The following is a 21,691-nucleotide window of genomic DNA, read 5'->3' as shown; positions in this document are numbered from 1 at the left end:
CGGAAATAGAAAGGAGAAAAAAAGCACATTTCTAGAGGATCAGGCCAGGAAAATGTCATGGGATGGAGCTATGATATGTGATGAATTAATATTCTTTAGTGTATTTTGGCTCTGTTTTAAAACAATCTGGTTCCTGAAAACTGTTAATCTGGATTACCACCCTCTAAATTAACATCCCTAAACTAAGCATGCATTTATGAAACTAGACATTTTGCATTAAAATGATCATTGTCCAGATCTTGATGGATTAGATTTTTTTCTAATCTGGTTTTTGACCAGAGTATTAATTCAATCATGGCACTGAATGAAAAATTTACATGGAGCTTAATCAACATACAGAGATGTGGCATCTATCTCTGTCATTTTACCTTAGCATGAGACAAAAATGATAAAACAAATTAGAAGAAAATATATGTGTTTTACTTGCAAAATTAGAGCAACCTAATCATTTTCTCAATGTGAAAAGTTTAATGAAAAAGTAGATTGATCTAATTTGGGATGCTTAAGTCACTGACACATTTAAATTGTTTTTAAAAAAATAATAAGCCAAGCTCTTGAGTCATACTGAATGATTCACCCATGAATTCTTGAGGGGATTAATTTAAAACAATTCCAAAGAAACAGTATCTTCATATACCTATTCTAAATAAGAAGAAGAAAACAATGGAAGAGGGAGGTTATTCTAGAGGAGAAAAAGGGAAGCATCAGGACAGAACAGAATCTTGTTGGTCAATCAGAGCAGGTGAATTCAAGAGCCACGTGATAAGGCAAAAGAGTGAAAAATAATGGAGGGTTGGCTTCTATGGAAATAAAAGTCTTCCTCATCTCTTTCACACTCCTACTCACCTCCTCTCTCTCTGTGTTACTTCTTGCTAGATCCCTAAATGCAAAGGAGGAGTGATCATTATTGTTCAGCTTCCAGGGAACTAAAAGGCCCACATGCTTCAGGGATCCAGTTTTCAAAGAACATGAAAGGCACAGGTCTTGGTCACGACCCTGTCGCCTATTTCTTTTCACAGCAAGCATGGGAAGGGCAGCACCCACTTCACCATAGACCACAACCAGCCACCCTTCTCCACAGACTCTGCCTTTCTCCTACTTAGCAGTCACCCCTGAGATTACGGCCTGGAACTCCTGTCAGGGCTGCCATGAAGGCTGAACTACCATGAGCTACTGAAGATAGAGGGCCCCCACTTCATCACTCTGCCTTCATGCAAGAATTGCAAGACCCTTTGATGGTATCGTAGTGTCAAGATCTAGGATTCTGACATATCACAAACCCCCTTTATTTATCCTAGGTTATTTAATTTTTTAAAGTGTAGAAAAAGGGAGGATATTAGAGTTCCACCATACAATTCAAGGCCAAAGTACCAGGTGGCAAAGAAAGTTACTTTGACTTATTTTCCCGCCATTTTCTACATGGCCCCCTTAGTAACCCCCCTTAGACTGGAGGAGACACACAGCTGAACCGAGACAGTATTCAGGTATTCCTAAGTCTGTTAGCAAAAGTGGAATTTATTATTATTATTATAACTATTAAAACTACTTTTAACAGCTTTATTGAAATAAAATAATATTACATACAATTTGCCAATCTAAAGTATATAATTTGATGGCTTTAGTACATTCATATACTTGTACATTCATCTGGAATTTCTATATCACTTATGAACATATTCCAATATTATTCCAATGTCTTAAACAACATAAAGATAAATCTTGAGATTTTTTACTATTAGCTGTGAAAATTTTTTAATATGAAGTCATAAGCAATCAAAAAATCCAAAAAAAAGCCAAACAGATATAAATGTTAAAGAATGATAGATAATACACACTCTATTCTTAAACCTTTTCCTTTTTCTCCTGTTTAGTTCTGTTTTCTATTTATATTTGAAAATTAATCCTGTTGTTTGATTATTAAAATAAACTACTTATATGCATACGAACATATCTGTTTGAGCTAATTAATGATTTATGCCCACAGTTGATCATTTATAGGATATTTTTCCCCTACATATCTCAAAATGAAGCCAACACTAATTATTTGGTAGCAGGTCAAGACTTAGCTAGAGCAGGAACTACACAGCCTCTGGATGATATTTAGATATCCCTGACCCTCTCCTGAAGGACTTGAAATCACTCTCTTAGGAACATGTTCTGGAACTTCAAGCTGTGTCAGGTTATTAAGTCGTATGCGACTCTATTCATTCTCCTCTCTCCTTAACTTTTTCTTATTTACAATAAGGGATGCAGGTTCTGCCAAGAAAAATACAACAAGCTTGATCTCAGCTACCGCCTAGAATTCTTCCAAAAGGAGAATACAGTTGGCCTCCTTATGCATAGGTTCCACATTTGTCGATGCAATCAACCACCTCCAGAAAGTTCCAAAAAGCAAAAACTGAATTTGCCATGTGTTGGTGGGCTTCTTAGATGGCACTAATGGTAAAGAGCCTGCTTACCAATGCAGGAGACATGAGATGCAGGTTCAATCCGTGAGTTGGGAAGATCCCCTGGAGGAGGGCATGGCAACCCACTCCAGTATTCTTTCCTGGAAAATCCCCATGAATAGAGAAGCCTGGCAGGCTACAGCCCATAGGGTTGCTAAGAGATGGATAGGACTAAAGCAATTTAGCATGCAAGCACAGCAACTCTTTACATAGTTTTTACATTGTACTTACAACTATTTACATAGTGTTTACATTGACTTCCCTGGTGGCTCAGACGGTAAAGCGTTTATCTACAATGCAAGGAGATGCGGGTTCGAGCTCTGGGTTGGGAAGATCCCCTGGAGAAGGAAATGGCAATCCACTCCAGTACTCAGATCAGATCAGATGAGATCAGTCGCTCAGTCGTGTCCGACTCTTTGCGACCCCATGAATCGCAGCATGCCAGGCCTCCCTGTCCATCACCAACTCCTGGAGTTCACTCAGACTCATGTCCATCAAGTCAGTGATGCCATCCAGCCATCTTATCCTCTGTCGTCCCCTTCTCCTCCTGCCCCCAATCCCTCCCAGCATCAGAGTCTTTTCCAATGAGTCAACTCTCCGCATGAGGTGGCCAAAGCACTGGAGTTTCAGCTTTAGCATCATTCCTTCCAAAGAAATCCCAGGGCTGATCTCCTTCAGAATGGACTGGTTGGATCTCCTTGCAGTCCAAGGGACTCTCATGAGTCTTCTCCAACACCACAGTTCAAAAGCATCAATTCTTCGGCGCTCAGCCTTCTTCACAGTCCAACTCTCACATCCATACATGACCACAGGAAAAACCATAGCCTTGACTAGACGAACCTTTGTTGGCAAAGTAATGTCTCTGCTTTTGAATATGCTCTCTAGGTTGGTCATAACTTTCCTTCCAAGGAGTAAGTGTCTTTTAATTTCATGGCTGCAGTCACCATCTGTAGTGATTTTGGAGCCCAGAAAAATAAAGTCTGACACTGTTTCCACTGTTTCCCCATCAATTTCCCATGAAGTGGTGGGACCGGATGCCATGATCTTCATTTTCTGAATGTTGAGCTTTAAGCCAACTTTTTCACTCTCCACTTTCACTTTCATCAAGAGGCTTTTTAGTTCCTCTTCACTTTCTGCCATAAGGGTGGTGTCATCTGCATATCTGAGGGTATTGATATTTCTCCCGGCAATCTTGATTCCAGCTTGTGTTTCTTCCAGTCCAGCGTTTCTCATGATGTACTCTGCATATAAGTTAAATAAACAGGGTGACAGTATACAGCCTTGATGAACTCCTTTTCCTATTTGGAACCAGTCTGTTGTGCCATGTCCAGTTCTAACTGTTGCTTCCTGATCTGCATACAAATTTCTCAAGAGGCAGGTCCGGTGGTCTGGTATTCCCATCTCTTTCAGAATTTTCCACAGTCTATTGTGATCCACACAGTCAAAGGCTTTGGCATAGTCAATAAAGCAGAAATAGATGTTTTTCTGGAACTCTCTTGCTTTTTCGATGATCCAGCGGATGTTGGCAATTTGATCTCTGGTTCCTCTGCCTTTTCTAAAACCAGCTTGAACATCAGGAAGTTCACGGTTCACTCCAGCACTATTGCCTAGAAAATCCCATAGACAGAGGAGCCTGGTAGGCCCCAGTTTATGGGGTCGCAAAGAGTCGAACACGACTGAGCAACTTCACTTACATTGTATTAGTTAATATAAGTAATCTAGAGATGATTTAAAGTATATGGGAGGATGTACATAGATTACATGCAAATACTACACAGTTGTATGTAAGGGACTTGAGCATCCTCAAATCTCTGTATCCCAGGGTAGAACCAGTCCTTCTGTGCTCTAAAAATGGATTTGAAAGTAACAATCATATTAAAAAAAAACATAACCTTGGGAAAAACCAACTGCTTTCACATAATAATAAATCATTCACAGAGTCTAGAGAGTACTCCTTTTTCACACATTCTTTCATGTTAAAGTACTCCTTCCTGTAAGTTAGGAAAGTCTGGGTATCCCTCATTGTTGACTAAGCCGTGGAGACATCCAGTTCAAAGGCTTGGAAGTGACCTATTCAGAGATACTATGGAGATGGCAGCAGAACAAGAACAGAAGTTTTAAGAGACAAGGACAGGAAAATAGGCACATTTTCTAATGCAAAGGCTTGGAATTCATATATTTGAAGCATTTCATCTCACTACAATATTTTTTTTTAATTTAATTTAATTTTATTTTTAAACTTTACATAATTGTATTAGTTTGGCCAAATATCAAAATGAATCCACCACAGGTATACATGTGTTCCCCATCCTGAACCCTCCTCCCTCCTCCCTCCCCATTCCATCCCTCTGGGTCGTCCCAGTGCACCAGCCCCAAGCATCCAGTATCGTGCATCGAACCTGGGCTGGCAACTCGTTTCATACATGATATTTTACATGTTTCAATGCCATTCTCCCAAATCTTCCCACCCTCTCCCTCTCTCACAGAGTCCATAAGACTGTCTCTTTTGCTGTCAATATTTTTTTTTTAGTGTTAGATTGCCAGATAAAAGTACAGAATGCCAAGCTAAATTGATATTAGACAGCAATTAATTTTTAATATATGTATGTCCCATGTCATATTTGTAACATAACTAAAAAATTATTTGTTGTTTATCTGAAATTCAGTTTAACTGGACATGCTATGACTTGCTAAGTATATGACTATTTAATGTGGCTTTTAAAATTATCTGTAAATGCCTTTGGCTCTAGATTTTTAAGCTTCAGGTTAGTCTTACCCACAGAACTCCAGGCTCAGTACAACCAACTGCTTACTTGACATCTCCACTCAGTGCTTAATAGACATTTAAAGGTCAACACACCAACACCAAGCTCCAACTCTCTGCCTCCATGCCTCAGTCCTCCTCAGACTGCTCCTGCAGTTAGCTTCACCCCTCTTAATGGCCTCTTCTATTGCTTAGGCCAAAACTAGGTGTCATCCTTTGCTCCTCTCATACTCTCACACCTCAAATACTTCATTTTTGCATCCTTGTAGTAAAACGAAGGAACTCTCAGTGGGTCCAGGCAGTAGAGAGAATGAAGAAATATGCCCGCAAGTACTCCTGCACAGAGTTGCTTTGAGTCCAAAGAAGTCTCTTTTTCAGAACCACGGAGCCTCTTGCTACATTTGTGTCAGTCAACCAATAAATGACTGTCCTTAAAGAAAGGCAAAGGTGACATCTTTTGCATGATAAACTCAGTCAGTCCAAGGCTTTCACTTTCAGCTCAGCTTAAAATGTATAGTAGGAACTGCTAACTGCTGTTAAGTGGGAAAACAAGACAAAACTCATCACCTGAAACCCCCACTCCCACTCGAGTTATTAAATGAAAGTTCTTTTTTCACTTTTGGAGTAATAGCACCTAGCCTTCTAGAGGCCTAATAATCCTTTCCAACTAGAAGACAAAGGACTTTCATAAAATAAGTAGAGGATATACAATGTGTAAATCTGTATAATACCCAAGTCCAGCTTCAAATTTGAGAACCCCAAGACATTTTCTGGCAATTTGTTGTTTGTACACATGATAAATGTTGGGAGATCATGTCAGGTCTTCCTTATCAAACACCAAGGAACACAGAAACAGATAATTAGAGCAACTCAGAACAATCTAATTTTTTTAGCCAGTCCAAACCAATAAACATTTTCTCTAAGTTTCTACCAGACCAGCAGTTACCCTCTGAGATTCTCAGCAAGGAGCAATGATTTCTACTTTGCTGCCAAGGCTTAACGCGCCTAAGGTGCTAGAGATGCTGGAGGAGAACAGCCAAAGCAAAAAGGGTTTATTGGTTCATCAATATTTTCAGATATTTCAGGTCCTAGGCCTGGTGCTCAGCAGAGTCAAATTGGAAAGTGATGTTTTCTGTCATGCAGTTTTGCTATGTCACTGTGTCAATAGCAACTTCTCATATAATATGTCAATCATGGCATGTATGTTTTCAAAAGATGGTAAATGTGATTAACAATACAATTTGTAAGTGACTAGGTCAAAATTAATGAACGTAACTACATGAGAAAAACAATTTAAAAGATGAAATAAATTACCTTGAATCCCTCTATCAAATAATCAAAGATTTTTAAAAAAGCAAGAATCAAAAATGCAATGCACAATCTACATTTTTTCTGTGGGACACAAAGAGAAGTAAAGCTTCTTAAAGAGATTTGAAACTGATTTCATTCCACATAGAAAAGTTCACTGTAAAAGTTCAATTTTGGTAAGTACTTTTCTACTATATTGCCACATTATCTCCATATCAGGCATTTTCCATAGCCTTTGCCCAATAGCCCAGTCGGTAAAGAATCTGCCTGCAATTCAGGAGACCCCAGTTAAATTCCTGGGTCGGGAAGATCCCCTGGAGAAGGGATAGGCTACCCACTCCAGTATTCTTGGGCTTCCTTGGTGGCTCAGCTGGTAAAGAATCTGCCTGCAATACAGGAGACCTGGGTTCCATCCCTGGGTTGGGAAGATTCCCTGGAGTAAGGGAACAGCTACCCACTCCAGTATTCTTACCCAGAGAATTTCATGGACTGTATAGTCCATGGGGTCACAATGAGTTGGACAAGACTAAGCAACTTTCACTTCTTTTTTTTTAATTTTCAGGAAACAAGCAAATTTGAAGGGACGATCTATTTTCTTTGTTTTTTGCACATTTTAATTTCAAAAGTTTCCATGCCTTTTTGAGAACATAGCAGGGCATATTTTCCTATGTTGCTATGCCTAGTGTTTCTAAACACCGAAATTTTCTAAAGATTCTGTCACATAATAAACCTTTCAAGCTAGATTAAAAAATTATTGAGTCTACTGTTTAAATGTCTGCAACAAAACTATTAGTTCCCTGAAATAAAAAAGGATGTACAGATAGCCTTCAGAGGCAACTTGAGAGGTACCCAGTCAGAACTGTGATCTCCAGCAGACTGTGTATGTGTATGTAAAAGTGTGTAAATTCAATTAAATCATCAAGAGCACTTTGAATACTCCAAGTTAGTGGAGTTTCTGCCCATTTCTTATAAAGACTTTCCATAGCCATTTTTCTTCCCATTGATGAATTTACTGACTCTGAACACAAATGTTTCCCTTTATCACATCATCTTCTGGCTAAGTCTCTGGGTAACCGCTCTCCTAAGAGGCTGGCCTTTTCAAAGATAAGAAATGTTTTAATTCTCATATTGCATCAACTGATCACTTCCAACAATTAAATTCTCATTTGAATACAATGTTTGGTAAATCTCTCAGACCATCTGAAACACTGACTCTGCATTTGACAGCAATCATACTATTCAAAACATTCTCCCCAGTATGTCGCTAAGATGAAAACTACCTGGAGTATAGCTATTAATGTCAAACAGATTGTCACAAAAATGCATAAAAATCATCTTTGGACAAAATACAGGCCAACGGAAAAACACCGTAGTTTTTATGTGCAAATATTTTAAATGTCTTTTTGGGATGTTTAAAGAATGAGTTAGCAAGGAATCTGCTCCTGGTGTCTCTCCGTAACCCAGAATAACGTTATAATGAAAAGAGTTTTAGGGTTAAAGGATTTTTCATCATAGCACACTATAATTTTACTAAAAGATGCATTTGCCCCAGTTTCTAGTCAACATTATAAAGAAATGTTTAATTTCTAGCTTGGGCCGAGGGTTCTATTTAGCCTATCAAAGCACAGACCTGTTATAAACGCTGGGACTCTTGCCAGAACATTTTTTCCCCTGCAACTCTTAGTAAAGATCATACCTCGAAAGCACTGTGCCTTGCAAACCACGCAGATTTAAGCTCCCACTCCCACCTACGGAGCTTGGCACCAGCGGCTTTTGAGGTAACCCTCATCTCTTAAAACTCAGACTGAATTGCCACCACCACTCCCTACCCTCCCACCACCGTCTCCCCATCCTTGCTCAGCTCTCCGGAGCTCAGCACAGAGCATCCCTAAAGCCCCAGCAGAGTGAACTCAGAGTGTCACCCAACTCCCAGCCCTGCGCACACCCACAAACACTCTCCTACTCCCTCCGCTGCAAACTGCCCCCCAAGCTGTCACTCAGCTCCCCTCAGCTCCCCCCTAACACCATACCCCCACGTCCCTGTAGCTTTTTCCCTCCTCCTAGTGGCTTCATCCTCGACACACCTGTCTACCCCGCTATCAGACGTCAGGTGCCCACGCTGAGCCCTATCCCACGCCACTCTCAATCCAGCTGGCGCTACCCACCCTTCCCCGAGGAAGGTCATTTCGCTCGGAGCACCTTCTTCCCCCATCCCTCGCCCACCCGCAAACAGCCCCCGACTTCCACCCTCGCGGGCTCGGAGAAAAGAGAGCCTGTGGTACCTGCCGAGAGTGCGGCGGCGGCGGCGAGCAGAAAAGCCTGGCGGAGCGCGGCGCAGAGCGCTCGGGTCATGGCCACAAGGCGCCGCGCCCGGGCTGCGAGGCCCGGGAGAGGAGCGGCCGGGGCAGCGCGGGCCGCTTTGAAGTTCCCGGGGCACCGAAAGGAAGCGCAGCCCGGCACCCTTTTGAAGTGTGCGGTTGGCTCTATTCAGCGCTGGCGTCCCCCTCCCCTGCCTCCCCCATCCCCCGCCCCCCGCGGCTGGCTGTGCGCGGGGCTCCAGCCACTGGCCCCGCAGCCGGGCTGGCAGGGGCGGGGGGTGGGGGGGCGACAGAGCCCGCCCCTGCCGCGCCTCCGCCCCTGGGCTCTCCGGCAGCTGCCCGGGGCCTGGCGCTGCCCAGCAGGCGGGCAAAGGCGGCTCGTGGGAGAGGCAGTGAGATCGCCCAGAGGCGGGGCGGCGATGGGTACGGAGCGGAATAAGAAAGATGGTGGGGTGGCACGGAGTCCCCAGGACTGGGTACGCTGAGAAGGGGTCGGGACAGGAGGGAAAGCCCTACTGAGACTTTAGGAAAACTTAAACCCTGAAGCAGTTGCTTCCTGGTGGCTCCGCTCTGTAGTCTCCTACTGTAGATCCACGCGTCCAGGTCTCTTGACACTCACTTGTCGTCAGTGCCCTCAAGGTTTTCTAACGTGATTGAGCCCTGCAACACCCAGGCTCCAGGCTCCGCCACGTCCTGGCTGTGCGCGCCTCTGTGGAAGGGCGCCCTCTGTGTCCAACTCTGGAAATAATCAGTTGCCCCACTGCCTGGGTTCCCTGTAGCTGTGGTTTAAACAAATTTCTTCTCTGATCTGGTGCCTTCAAGCAACCCTTCCCTCCAGCAACCCATCCTTCTATGAATGGCGACCGAAGGCAGACTACCTGCGCCACGCGATGTGGTCGTCTGCAGTGCGTAATCCAGGTTTGGAAGGAAGTACAGGACCAGTCCTACGGAAGATATTTTAGCAACTACAATTTTAGTAATCGAAACACTGAGGGGCAGAGTGGAATCATACACAGAGTTTAAGGAGAGGTGAAGAATGATATAAAGTAATATATTAGAAACTTGTTTTAGTGTTGTTTAAATCCCTGGGGCTTATCAAATGAGTGTTTCCCATGTGGATTGTGTTTGCAAGTATAAGGGCAGGCTTACCAATTAATAATTAGCCTAAATTCAATCCACGTATTTAGCCTGTACATTAAAGTGAGTAGGATTTTTTTCAAATTTTTATTAGAGTATAGTTGATTTATAATGTTATGTTAGTTTTCGGTGTACAGCAAAGTAAATCAATTATCAGTTCAGTTCAGTCGCTCAGCAGTGTCTGACTCTGCGACCCCATGAATCGCAGCAGGCCAGGCCTCCCTGTCCCTCACCAACTCCCGGAGTTCACTCAGACTCATGTCCACCGAGTCAGTGATGCCATCCAGCCATCTCATCTTCTGTCGTCCCCTTCTCCTCCTGCCCCCAATCCCTCCCAGCATCAGAGTCTTTTCCAATGAGTTAACTCTTGGCATGAGGTGGCCAAAGTACTGGAGTTTCAGCTTTAGCATCATTCCTTCCAAAGAACACCCAGAGCTGATCTCCTTCAGAATGGACCACCCTTATGGCAGAAAGTGAAGAGGAACTAAAAAGCCTCTTGATGAAAGTGAAAGTGGAGAGTGAAAAAGTTGGCTTAAAGCTCAACATTCAGAAAATGAAGATCATGGTATCTGGTCCCATCACTTCATGGGAAATAGATGGAGAAACAGTGGAAACAGTGTCACACTTTATTTTTCTGGGCTCCAAAATCACTGCAGATGGTGACTGCAGCCATGGAATTAAAAGATGCTTACTCCTTGGAAGGAAAGTTATGACCAACCTAGATAGCATATTGAAAAGCAGAGACATTACTTTGCCAACAAAGGTCTGTCTGGTCAAGGCTATGGTTTTTCCAGTGTTCATGTATGGATGTGAGTGTTGGACTGTGAAGAAAGCTGAGCGCCGAAGAATTGATACTTTTGAACTGTGGTGTTGGAGAAATCAATTATACATATACATATATCCACTCTTTTTAAATCTTTTTCCCATATAGGCCTTAAGAGACTATTGAGTAGCATTCCTTGTGCTATATGCTGCTAAGTCACTTTAGTCGTGTCTGACTCTGTGCCACCACATAGACGGCCTCCTACCAGGCTCCTCCATCTCTGGGATTCTCCAGGCAAGAACACTGGAGTGGGTTGCCATTTCCCTTTCCAATGCACGAAAATGAAAAGTGAAAGCGAAATCGCTCAGTCGTGTCCGACTCTCAGCGACCTCATGGACTGCAGCCTACCAGGCTCCTCTGTCCATGGGATTTTCCAGGCAAGAGTACTGGAGTGGGGTGCCATTGCCTTCTCCGTTGTGCTATATAGTAGGTCCTTATTGTTGTTGTTCAGCCGCTCGTCGTTTCTGACTCTTTGCGACCCCATGGACTGCAGCACTGCCAGGCTTTCCTGTCCATCACCAACTCCCAGAACATGCTCAAATTCATGTCCATCGAGTTGGTGATGCCATCCAACCATCTCGTCCTCTGTCATCCCCTTTTCTTACTGCCTTCAAGCGTTCCCAGCATCAGGGTCTTTTCTAACAAGTTGGCTATTTGCATCAGGTGGCCAAGGTATTGGAGATTCAGCTTCAGCATCAGTCCTTATTAATTATCTCTTTTATATATAGTAGTGTGTATATGTCAGTCTGAATGGAATTATTTTCAACTGAAAAACACAGAAAGCCAAGAATCCAGTACTGGTGTTGTTGCTGCTGTTAGGTGGCTCTTTGAAGAATGGTTGTCATATAAATTAATTGCTTTAGAGTAAGAGATATTACTTGCTTCTGCATCTAGTTTAGCACTAAATAATGCATGTTCTTTCTGAAGTCTATGAAAGACTTCATCTGATGAAGGTGAAATGATGTATACAACTGACTTAATCGAAGAAACCACAGTATTGGGGCTGGGATGTTTGTCGGACTTTGCATAATAATGACAGTCTTGAGGATCTCACCCAGCCCAAACACCACCACCACTTTGCATGAATCAAAACATCCGTAAGCATAAAGTGACTTTGTTCTCTTTTTCACTCTGGATCCAAGTAAACAAATCCAAAAAAAAAGGAGATGTGGGACAAGCCTGAGCCCTTCCAGACACCCACAAAACAGATGCTTTTTTGAGAAAAGACAAGAAAATGCTAGGACACATTACATTTTGACTGACTTGGCTGGCTCGTTATTTGGTAAGTATACCCTAGGTTGGAATCTACCATTGGATCATGAGACTTGGAGACTGAAGATTGGGGCCTGTTTCCTCAAAAGTAAATGGAACTTCTTTCCTCCCTATTTCTCAGAACGACAACAGGATTAATAAGGGTAGTGAATGTGAACACACTGTCAAACCTTAAGGCATTACACTAATGTCAGATATTTACCTTGCACATATTTAGTCTCTTAAATACTGTAAGCAGTGTCCCTGCAAGTTGGAAAACTCTCATCTTCTAAGAAAACAAGGTTAGTATCCTAAGAAGTCTGATACTAAATAATGCCAATACTCTAAACAAACTTCTAAACAAACATTTTCCTCTTAGCCTAATGGTGCATTGCCCACTGTGGTATCTGCCAGCCACATGTGAATAGTGACCACTTGAACAAGCGCTGTAAGTGTAAAATGCATGCTGGATTTCAAAGACTTACTATGAAATCAGAATATAAAATGCATCAGTAATAATTTTTATATTATTTACATTTTGAAATGATAATATTTTTGCAACATTGGGTTAAATAAAATATACTAAATATTACTAATATTACTAAAATTAATTTCTCCTATTGCTTATTACTTTTTAATATAGCTATTAGAAAATTTTAAATTACATATGTGACTCATATTCTGTCTCTATAGGACAGTGCTGGTCTAATGAATCCTCTTCAAATGGCAAAAGATCATTATGTTTGTTTTGACTTAAGCACAGTATACAGAAGCCAAGACTTGTTAGGTGCCTTGCCAGTCAACATGTGGCCAGCCAATGAAGGAAGCAGGAACTCTTGAATTCTTGGTGCAACGTTGTATGATACAACAAAAAAAAATTAATATTTAAAAATCTAAATACCTTAGTTTACAGGATTATTTTACACTACACCTTCAAATCCCATTTTCCTCTGTCCTAAGTACATATTCTTCTTCCAACATCAGTACTATGGCAAGTTTGAAGTAAAGTGTTAACCACTCTCCAAATATTAAATTCCAATGGCTGGCAAAGTAAATATTTAGGCAACTGTAAAAATATTAGGCAACTGTAAATATTTTTGATATGCTTTAAGAAAAGAGTTTCACCCTTATAATGTGTCCCAGTTTTTACTTAAAAGAATATACTTTATTTGTATATGCACATGAACACACCTATGGAAATTAATCCAGTTTAAGAATGCAGTATCTTTTAAAATGAGCTATTATTCAAAAAGAGTATTATTAAGAAAATACTGTTTGGAGTGACTCTTGCCATTTAATATAAGCAGCACAAATGCATTGTTCAAAATGTGATAAAATACAATACATCTTTCTCATATTTGTATGTAACAGAAAATAATTTACATGTGAGATTTTTTTAAATTAAACTGGAAAAAAATTTACATGCAAATATGTTTCTCAAGATTTAACCTTCTCCCCACCCTTAATCATCTATTTGTATATATTCATTACCATAGCAACATTATATCACTACTCCTGGATTCTCATCATCAAAGGAAAACAAAAAAAACAAATAATTGAGAAGTTCATAACCCATCAGCAAAACAGACTTTGGGTGAGTAAATCTTATATAACCAATCAAAGCAGGTATAAATTGTAAAGATTTGATACATTTGAAGAATAACATTCTGAATTAATAAGGCAGTTCAGTTCAGTTCGGTTTCTCAGTTGTGTCCGACTCTTTCCGACCCCATGAATTGCAGCACGCAGGCCTCCCTGTCAATCACCAACTCCTGGAGTTCATTCAAACTCATGTCCATCGAGTCAGTGATGCCATCCAGCCATCTCATCCTCTGTCGTCCCCTTCTCCTCCTGCCCCCAGTCCCTCCCAGCATCAGAGTCTTTTCCAATGAGTCAACTCTTCGCATGAGGTGGCCAAAGTACTGGACTTTCAGCTTTAGCATCATTCCTTCCAAAGAACACCCAGGGCTGATCTCCTTCAGAATGGACTGGTTGGATCTCCTTGCAGTCCAAGGGACTCTCAAGAGTCTTCTCCAACACCACAGTTCAAAAGCATCAATTCTTCCGTGCTCAGCTTTCTTCACAGCCCAACTCTCACATCCATACAAATAAATGTATAATAACAGAACTTTGAAAATGACTACTGGTTGAGTGTGGTTGTTTAAGTTTTGTGTTTTTTTTTTTATCATACAGGTTTCTTTTGTTATTATCCTTTCCAAAATCATGAATGCCATGCATCTTAATTTCTCATTTCATCTTGGAACATGAACTTGTCATTGAACAAGCATATGGTGAGGAGGCTTGCTAAGATAATTTGTTATATACTGTCAAGGTCTAATCTTTTCTCATTTTTACTGCATTTTTCCTTCCCTAAACTCACATTCTCTCTAAAGAAGTGCATGAGACACTTGTCTCCACTCATCTTATCTCTTAATCCCAAAAATCTTTGCCTTGGGGAATCCTGATTTCATTTCACTTCTTATTCTCCTTCTCCTTCATCTGTTGTTGATTCTATTCCATGAAAATAGTCATGTGTTTTAGGACCTTTATTGAAATTCTACAGTATGTACCTTCCAAGTGTATACCTCATGGGACAGCTCGGGTCTCATAAAAAAGAAAAATAATGACTCCCCTCTGTGGACATGGATAATAGGGGAATATCAAACAGTTTCTTAGCTCAACTGCCACTAATAAAAGCTTCACGTCTTTTTTAAGATTCACACTATGTGTTTTCATCACCTTCCAAAATGGCTGTGCCCCTTCATTGATTTTCACATGCTTTTAATACTATTAATAAATAAGGTCTTTCCACAAACTCAAACTTTGTTTTCTCTTCTGCTGACTAATGTCAATGTGCTGAGCTGATTAGCTGCATTCAATACAGGTTCTATCTGTAAAAGGCAGGTCAGAGATCCAGTTCCAAGTAGGCAAGCCACTACTATTTGGATCATTTCCTTACAGTGGGCCTATAATTATACTCCACCAGAGTGAGGTCACAGGAAATAGGAGAGTTAGATTATTCAGTACAAATCTACCCTTTCCTAAGTAAATGACTCAAAGAGGACAGATATTTTTAACCCCAGACAAATAACATGTTTTTCCCCCCTTATCACTTTCCTGTATCATCTTTTATATTCAATTAATCAGCAGTTTCTATGGATTCTAAGTTTTATAAAAAATCTCTCATTTTTTTTCACTTCTTTCCATCTCACTGCAACAATCCAACCTCAGGTCATCATCTCCTTTAGCTTGAAATGTCAAAAATGCCTCCTCACTGGTCTGCCTTCCTTGAGGTTCACTCCTCTGCAATCTATTCTCATGGACCCGAGTCAGAGGGATCTTTTTATAGCACAAATGTGATCATGTAACTGGGCTTCCCTAGTAGCTCAGTTGGTAAAGAATCTGCGATCATGTAACTGAGTGCTACCTAAGACATATTGCTGGTTCTAATACTGGTAGTTCTGACACTGGCAGCAGAAATTAACTTGGCACATAATGCTGCCGCTGCCGCTAAGTCACTTCAATCGTGTCCGACTCTGTGAGACCCCATAATGAGCACTGAATAAATACTTATTGAAAGAATAAGTAAATGACGTTTAAGACCCTCAACCGTATTGCCCTAAACCTGCTTTTCCAAGTGTATGTCCATTTTTCTCCCTTCTCCCTACACACTAGCACTGTATTTGTTGAATGACTGACTTAGCTCAATGACTGCAGTGTTTTCATAGCTAAAGGTCTGCCCCTTTGTATTCACATTGCAAAACCAGAGACTGTAGTTTGGGTAAGTACCGATAATGAGAATGAATACTAAAACTGAGCAAAAAGAGGAGTCTTGTAGGCTATAGTCCATGGGGTCGCAAAGAGTCGGACACGACTGAATGACTTTACTTCACACTTAAAAGGGACCAAAGAATGTTCACTAAGGAACTCTCTGGCTTGGAGACAAAGTCATCCCAGTAAAAGAAATTTGAGCTCTATATCAGGCAAGGTTTTAGTTGCAAATAAAAGAAACCTACCTTAATAAGTTTAAGCAGGAATTACATTTACTAGAGAATACTAAACAGCTCAAAACTTCTCTAGAAAAGCCCATGAACTAAGCTTGGAAGTTACACAGACAGGGGCAGTATGGCCATCCTGCTGCCATGCTGGCCTTTGAGGTGCTCTGCCTCGTGTCCCAATGGACACATACAGTGCATCTGGCACCATCAACACCCCAAGGCTGGACAGAGGATGATTGTGCTAGGATCGCTCCTGATGTTACATCTGAACACTAACTGTAGCTTTCTTCACTCTAACTGTAGCTTCAAGGAAGGCTTGGGAAGCAAGCATCTCGTTTTTATAGTGAGGGATAAGGATGCCTAAGGTAGAGAATTCCCTTCAGATAAGATGAATGTTCAAAGGTGGTTCAAAAGGAATGGCGAGCTGGGAATCAGAAGCCTAGGATTCTAATCACACTTCCAGAATTCAGACAAGTTATTTAATCTTTACAAAGTTAGAACCAGAAATTCATGTTTCAGACCTTATGTAAACCCTATTTGGCCACAACTCTACCACATTTTATATTCTTCATCTATAAAAAGGGGAAATCTATCTCCAAGGTTTATTTTGTGAATGGAATACTTTAGATTATTATGCAAATATGTGTTAATAGTTCTATTGTCACAAACTGGGAATAATAATATTTTCCCAAGCAGAAAATCTTTGATAATGAGATAAAAATTATGTGGAAGTCTTTTTGAATTTTTAAAAAAGTTGGACAAATACAAGGAATAGAATTTTAATCACTTATGTGAGAAGGAAATAAATACTTGAATATAATTAAAATTACAAGGATTTAGTATTGTTGGTGGTAAAATTCTTTAGAAAATACTGGATGTTTGCTTTCCTTTTTCTGTTATGATAATAAAGTTTATGTGCAAATATCGGTTGCCATGCTTCCAAATGAAAGGGCCCACATGATTGTGTTTGTTCCTTTCTATTTGCCTGTTTGTCTGGCAGGGCCTTGCTTCTCCATGTTTTTCAAAACAAAATGTAAAACATAAAATACACAAGATAAAAAAGATTGCAAATGACAAAAGTCCTAAAAATAGTTATCAAAATATTCGCTTTCTCTCCCCTAAAAGTAGAATTCTTGCTCCTAACCTCAAAAGTCAGGGATTCTTCTAAAACCTAAAAGGACAAGAAACCAAAACGAACAATGATGGAAAGCATTACTGCCCAAAGCTCCAAAGGAACAAATTTGAGAGTGATGTGAAGGATGCTGAGAGATAACCCCCAAAATTCAAACTCAGTTACTTCCTGTTGGATTACCTGTGATGCGAAGCTTTTACTATACAGCTGCCAAGTAGGGTACTTGTCTTGTGATTGGGGCCCCACATGTGTTCTGCTCTTAGAAGTTCATAATGTCATTATCAAGCCCCTCATTTCCTTCGAGGTGACTCCTACATTAGGATTATCAACTATATAGTAAATCATGACATGTTGGAATATGGGTACATTATTTTCTTGGAATGCCCCTTCTCCTTATCTATTGTACAGAGGTGTAACATATGCTGATACTTCTATTTATGGCTTCTCTGGGGATCAAATACTTAAGAAACTGTTGTGGTTGAAGAAAAATCAGCCAGTACTTGATCCATCACTGAAAACCAAGTTGGCTTATAGTTTATCACTTCCCACTCCTGCAAAAGGACTCATATCCAGTTGAAAGTAAAGTAGCCTCACTTCAAGAAAAGAGGCCAAGGAAGCCCAACTTATCTTTGATATTTCTAGCCTCTCTTATTCCCTACCCTTTTGGCCCCTGTCCTCTACGAAGAGCTCCTAATCTCCCACCCATTCTTCCCATTCAAACAAGAAAGGTTCTGAAATTGTACTGTTCAGTTCAGTTCAATTCAGTCGCTCAGTTGTGCCCGACTCTTTGCGACCCCATGAATCGCAGCACACCAGGCCTCCCTGTCCATCACCAACTCCCGGAGTTCACCCAGACTCACGTCCATCGAGTGGGTGATGCCATCCAGCCATCTCATCCTCTGTTGTCCCCTTTTCCTCCTGCCCCCAATCCCTCCCAGCATCAGTCTTTTCCCATGAGTCAACTCTTCGCATGAGGTGGCCAAAGTACTGCAGTTTCAGCTTTAGCATCATTACTGTTATTGGTCAATAAATATTTCAGAATGAACAAAATTCTATCATTCTAGTACAATAGCTGAATATTTGTATATCGTGCCTTCATGGGTGTTTTTTTTTTAAGAAATAAACTTTTTTTTCTTACATGACTTTCAGAAAACAGCAATGATTATGGGGAAAATCTGAGGGCTTATGGAGACACTTACTAGAAAAAGACTCTAAAGATATCCTTCAATTAAAAAACAAATTAATTAAAATAAACAAAATTTAAAAATAAATAAATAAAGAGTCCAGAATCTTGCTCAGTAACTCAAGTCTAATAGCTTCCAAGGTTTCAATAGAGAGAATATTGTCCTGTGGTGAAGAGGTAGATGGATAAACAACTTAATAAACCACTCTGCTACCACCACATGGGCCCAGAGATTGGGGACATGGGGACCTAAATAGAAGAAAATGTTCACCTGTAATAAACCAGCTTAATGTGGAACACAACTGTTCTCTAAATTCCTAGTACTAGAGTTGATCCAGGGATGAAAGAGAGAATCAAACTTCACTTTAAGCTCTGATAGAATAAAAAGGGAAACCAAACCAGAAAGGAGGATACAACCAGGCAACACAGTTAATAAAACATTGGTTGTCCATGGTTTATCGTGGTCTAGAGAGGCATTTCCCAGCTCCCGATTGATTTCTCTGTGGCCTGTCCCACAGAGTCCACTTTAGGGGGAGGCTGACTCCAGAGAGTAACAGACATTTCCTCTTGCTCTTCTAAAGCCCCCTTCTAAATGTTCCTTCTTTTCTGAGAATGCTCCTCTTCACCACATCATCAACTCTAGGACTATCCAACTCTTAAAAGTGAGACCCTCTTTTTTTCCCCCTACCTACACAGATGTGGCCTTACCACTTCACAGAAGAACCATATCAGAATCCAAAGCACCAAAAGAGACACACACTTAGGTGCACACACACACAGTGTAGTAAGGGACCCAGTTCAGTACAGCACCAGATGTATCTGTGGATGACTCATAGATCTGAAATCAAAAGCATCAAATCTGAGTTTTGCTGAAGAGGGTGGCCTGTCCCATTACCCTGAAGCAGTAATCTCTTTAGAGACCAAGCCCAGAGGGAGGCAGTGAAGTGGACAACCAGTTGTCATCTGTTTCTTCCAGGTCTGGGAAGACATATTAGCAAGTTTTTATGTCCTTAAAGTGAAAGTGAAAGTAGCTCGTGTCCGACTCTTTGTGACCCCATGGACTATACGGTCATGGAATTCTCCAGGCCAGAATACTGGAGTGGGTAGCCTTTGCCTTCTCCAAGGGGTCTTCCTAACCCAGATCAAACCCAGGTCTTCCACACTGCAGGCAGATTCTTTACCAGCTGAGCCACAAGGGAAGATAAATGAAATAGAGAACAGGATTTTTCATACTCTTTCGTAAATCTCAAAGGTCAAAGTATCTGATAGCACATGGCATAGAAACAGATGGAAAACTTGCTATGTTTTATCATGATTTAATTAAGATGGCTCCCACAAGCCCTAAAGTTTCACTTTAGTTTTAAGTTTTATGAAAAATTAATAATTTTCAGTGTGCATATCAAAGCACTACTGCTAAGAGCCTTTCTTCATTCATTCCATAAATGGAGTGACCATAATGTGATGCAAATGCTTTCTTGACACTTGAGTCAAATAGACCTAGATCCCAGCATCTCTTTTTTTTTTAACAAAAATCTAAATAAGTTGGCATAATTGTTCATAAATATTTATTGAATGCATACAACATAAAAGATATTATCCATAGTCAGAAGATAAATTTGGTCCTATTGTTTCCAAAATGTGAACTTACTTTGTTGAGACCTTTGAATTATTGCCATCTCTGTCATTTGATAATTCTGTAACTATGGTCAACTTATCCTTGGGGTCTCCATTCCTGTCTCATGAATTCTCATTGGCAATTGTGAGAATTACTCTAGAATTAGTATCACTTGATGATCTAAAGCTCTTCTACACTGTAAGCATTCAGTACATGGAAATGCCCATCCTCTTCTAAAAATTTTGTTTAAAATTGACTTATCTGCAAAGGAAATAGAAATAGCAATATTAAAGTACAATAATTTCTGCAAGGTAAAAATCATTTAACTATTTAGAGTGGCATTTTGCCCTAACTTACACAGATGGTTCATCAATTCTTTCTTAATTCACCCAATACCTATTTTATGCAGAACACTGTTTCAGACACTGGTATATAGCCTGAAAAAAAAAAAGAAATGTCAACTACTCTTTTGAAATTTATGTCAAACAAAAGGAAAAGATCTTAAAAATTAGTTACATAATTAATTAAAGTGTGATAAGTATTAGAAAGGGCAAATATAGGGTACTATAAAAATTACAACGGGGTGAATCTGTCAGAAGTAGCAAGGAAAGTTTCTGTTAGGAGTGTGTTGAGCAGAACTTGAAAGTAGAATAGAAATTAGTCAGAGGTTGAGTGCTTGCTTGTATGCATGTACATGTATGTGTGTGTACATGTGTATGAAAGACTCAAGGCAAGTAGGCACTTGGTTTTAGAAAAATATGAATGCTGGAGATGAGTCTGAAGAAGTATTCAGATCACGTGGGTACCTTTTGGCCACATTAAGGATTTGTATCCTGATTTTTAAAGTAATAGGAAGTCGCTGAATTTTTCAATAAAGGGAATGACATGAGCAGACTGAAATGTTAAACTATCACCCCAGCTTCTAATGTGGAGAATGGGCTGTGCCTAGGCAAGAGTGAAATCTAGGTCACTAGCTAGAGGATTTCTCAGTCATTTCGATGAAAAAGACTTTTGGCAGGAACCAATTTTGGCAAAGGAAATAGAAAAAAGAGCAATTTGTTGAAAGAGGAGGGGGGGACAGGAAAGGGAAGAATGATTCAAAGTATCCCTCTGATGTTTGCCCTGGGTGGGCCATTCCACTCAGAAAGGAAACACTGAGGAGAGTCAGGTTGGGATTAGCATATACACACTGCTATATATAAAATAGATAGCCAACAAGGATCTACTGTATAGCTCAGGGACTATACTCAATATTTTGTAATAACCTATAAGGCAAAAGAATCTGAAAAAGCATATATATATTGAATCACTTTGTCTTCCACCTGAAATTAACACAATATTGTAAATCAACTATACTTCAGAAAAAGAGGTTGGAAGTATATGAATTCTATTTCAGATACTGAGCTCAAAATGGTGAGACATTCATTAGAGCTGTGGAGCTGGTAGTGATATATGTAAGTATAAGGTTTATAAGACTGATCTTGGCAAGAAGCACAAATTTGAGAGTTCTTTTGATATACAGGAGGTAATTAAAACCAAGGCTATGGATAAGATTTTCTATATACATTTTTTTTCAGACATCCACTGAAGCTGTCTTATGGTTTTTCCTGACTTTTTACAGTCTCCCAGTATAGTTCCTAATTGGTCCAGTCTGACTTAAAATGTTTTCAAGAATCATGCTCTATGGTACCAACATTTAGACTCTTAACCAATTA

At 40.3% G+C, this 21,691-nt stretch overlaps 1 protein-coding gene and 1 long non-coding RNA gene across 6 annotated transcripts in view; both read right to left on the bottom strand.

Annotated features, from left to right (window-relative positions):
• Nucleotides 1-9,023, bottom strand: part of ACVR1C (activin A receptor type 1C) — an 80,699-nt gene extending 71,676 nt beyond the window's left edge. For 2 of the 5 annotated variants that reach the window (XM_044935099.1, XM_025276357.2), the window contains exon 1: nt 8,802-9,019. In XM_044935099.1, coding sequence (XP_044791034.1) covers nt 8,802-8,871 — 70 coding nt within the window. In that variant the 5' untranslated portion in view covers nt 8,872-9,019. Of the gene's footprint in view, nt 1-5,307; nt 6,080-8,801 lie in introns of those variants that run through there. The other 3 variants (XM_044935109.1, XM_025276348.2, XM_044935105.2) reach the window with 3 other exon arrangements.
• A 10,886-nt stretch (nt 9,024-19,909) lies between these two features.
• Nucleotides 19,910-20,421, bottom strand: LOC123328497. The gene is made up of 2 exons (XR_006543362.1): nt 20,334-20,421; nt 19,910-20,237 (listed from the first exon to the last, which is right to left on the bottom strand). It is a non-coding gene; the product is annotated as an uncharacterized LOC123328497 (long non-coding RNA).
• Nucleotides 20,422-21,691: the final 1,270 nt, after the last annotated feature.

This window comes from Bubalus bubalis, chromosome 2 (genome assembly GCF_019923935.1).
Source record: "Bubalus bubalis isolate 160015118507 breed Murrah chromosome 2, NDDB_SH_1, whole genome shotgun sequence".
NCBI lineage: Eukaryota > Metazoa > Chordata > Mammalia > Artiodactyla > Bovidae > Bubalus > Bubalus bubalis.
The sequence above is the reverse complement of the archived record's forward strand: the minus strand, read 5'-3'. Positions and strand labels throughout refer to the sequence as shown.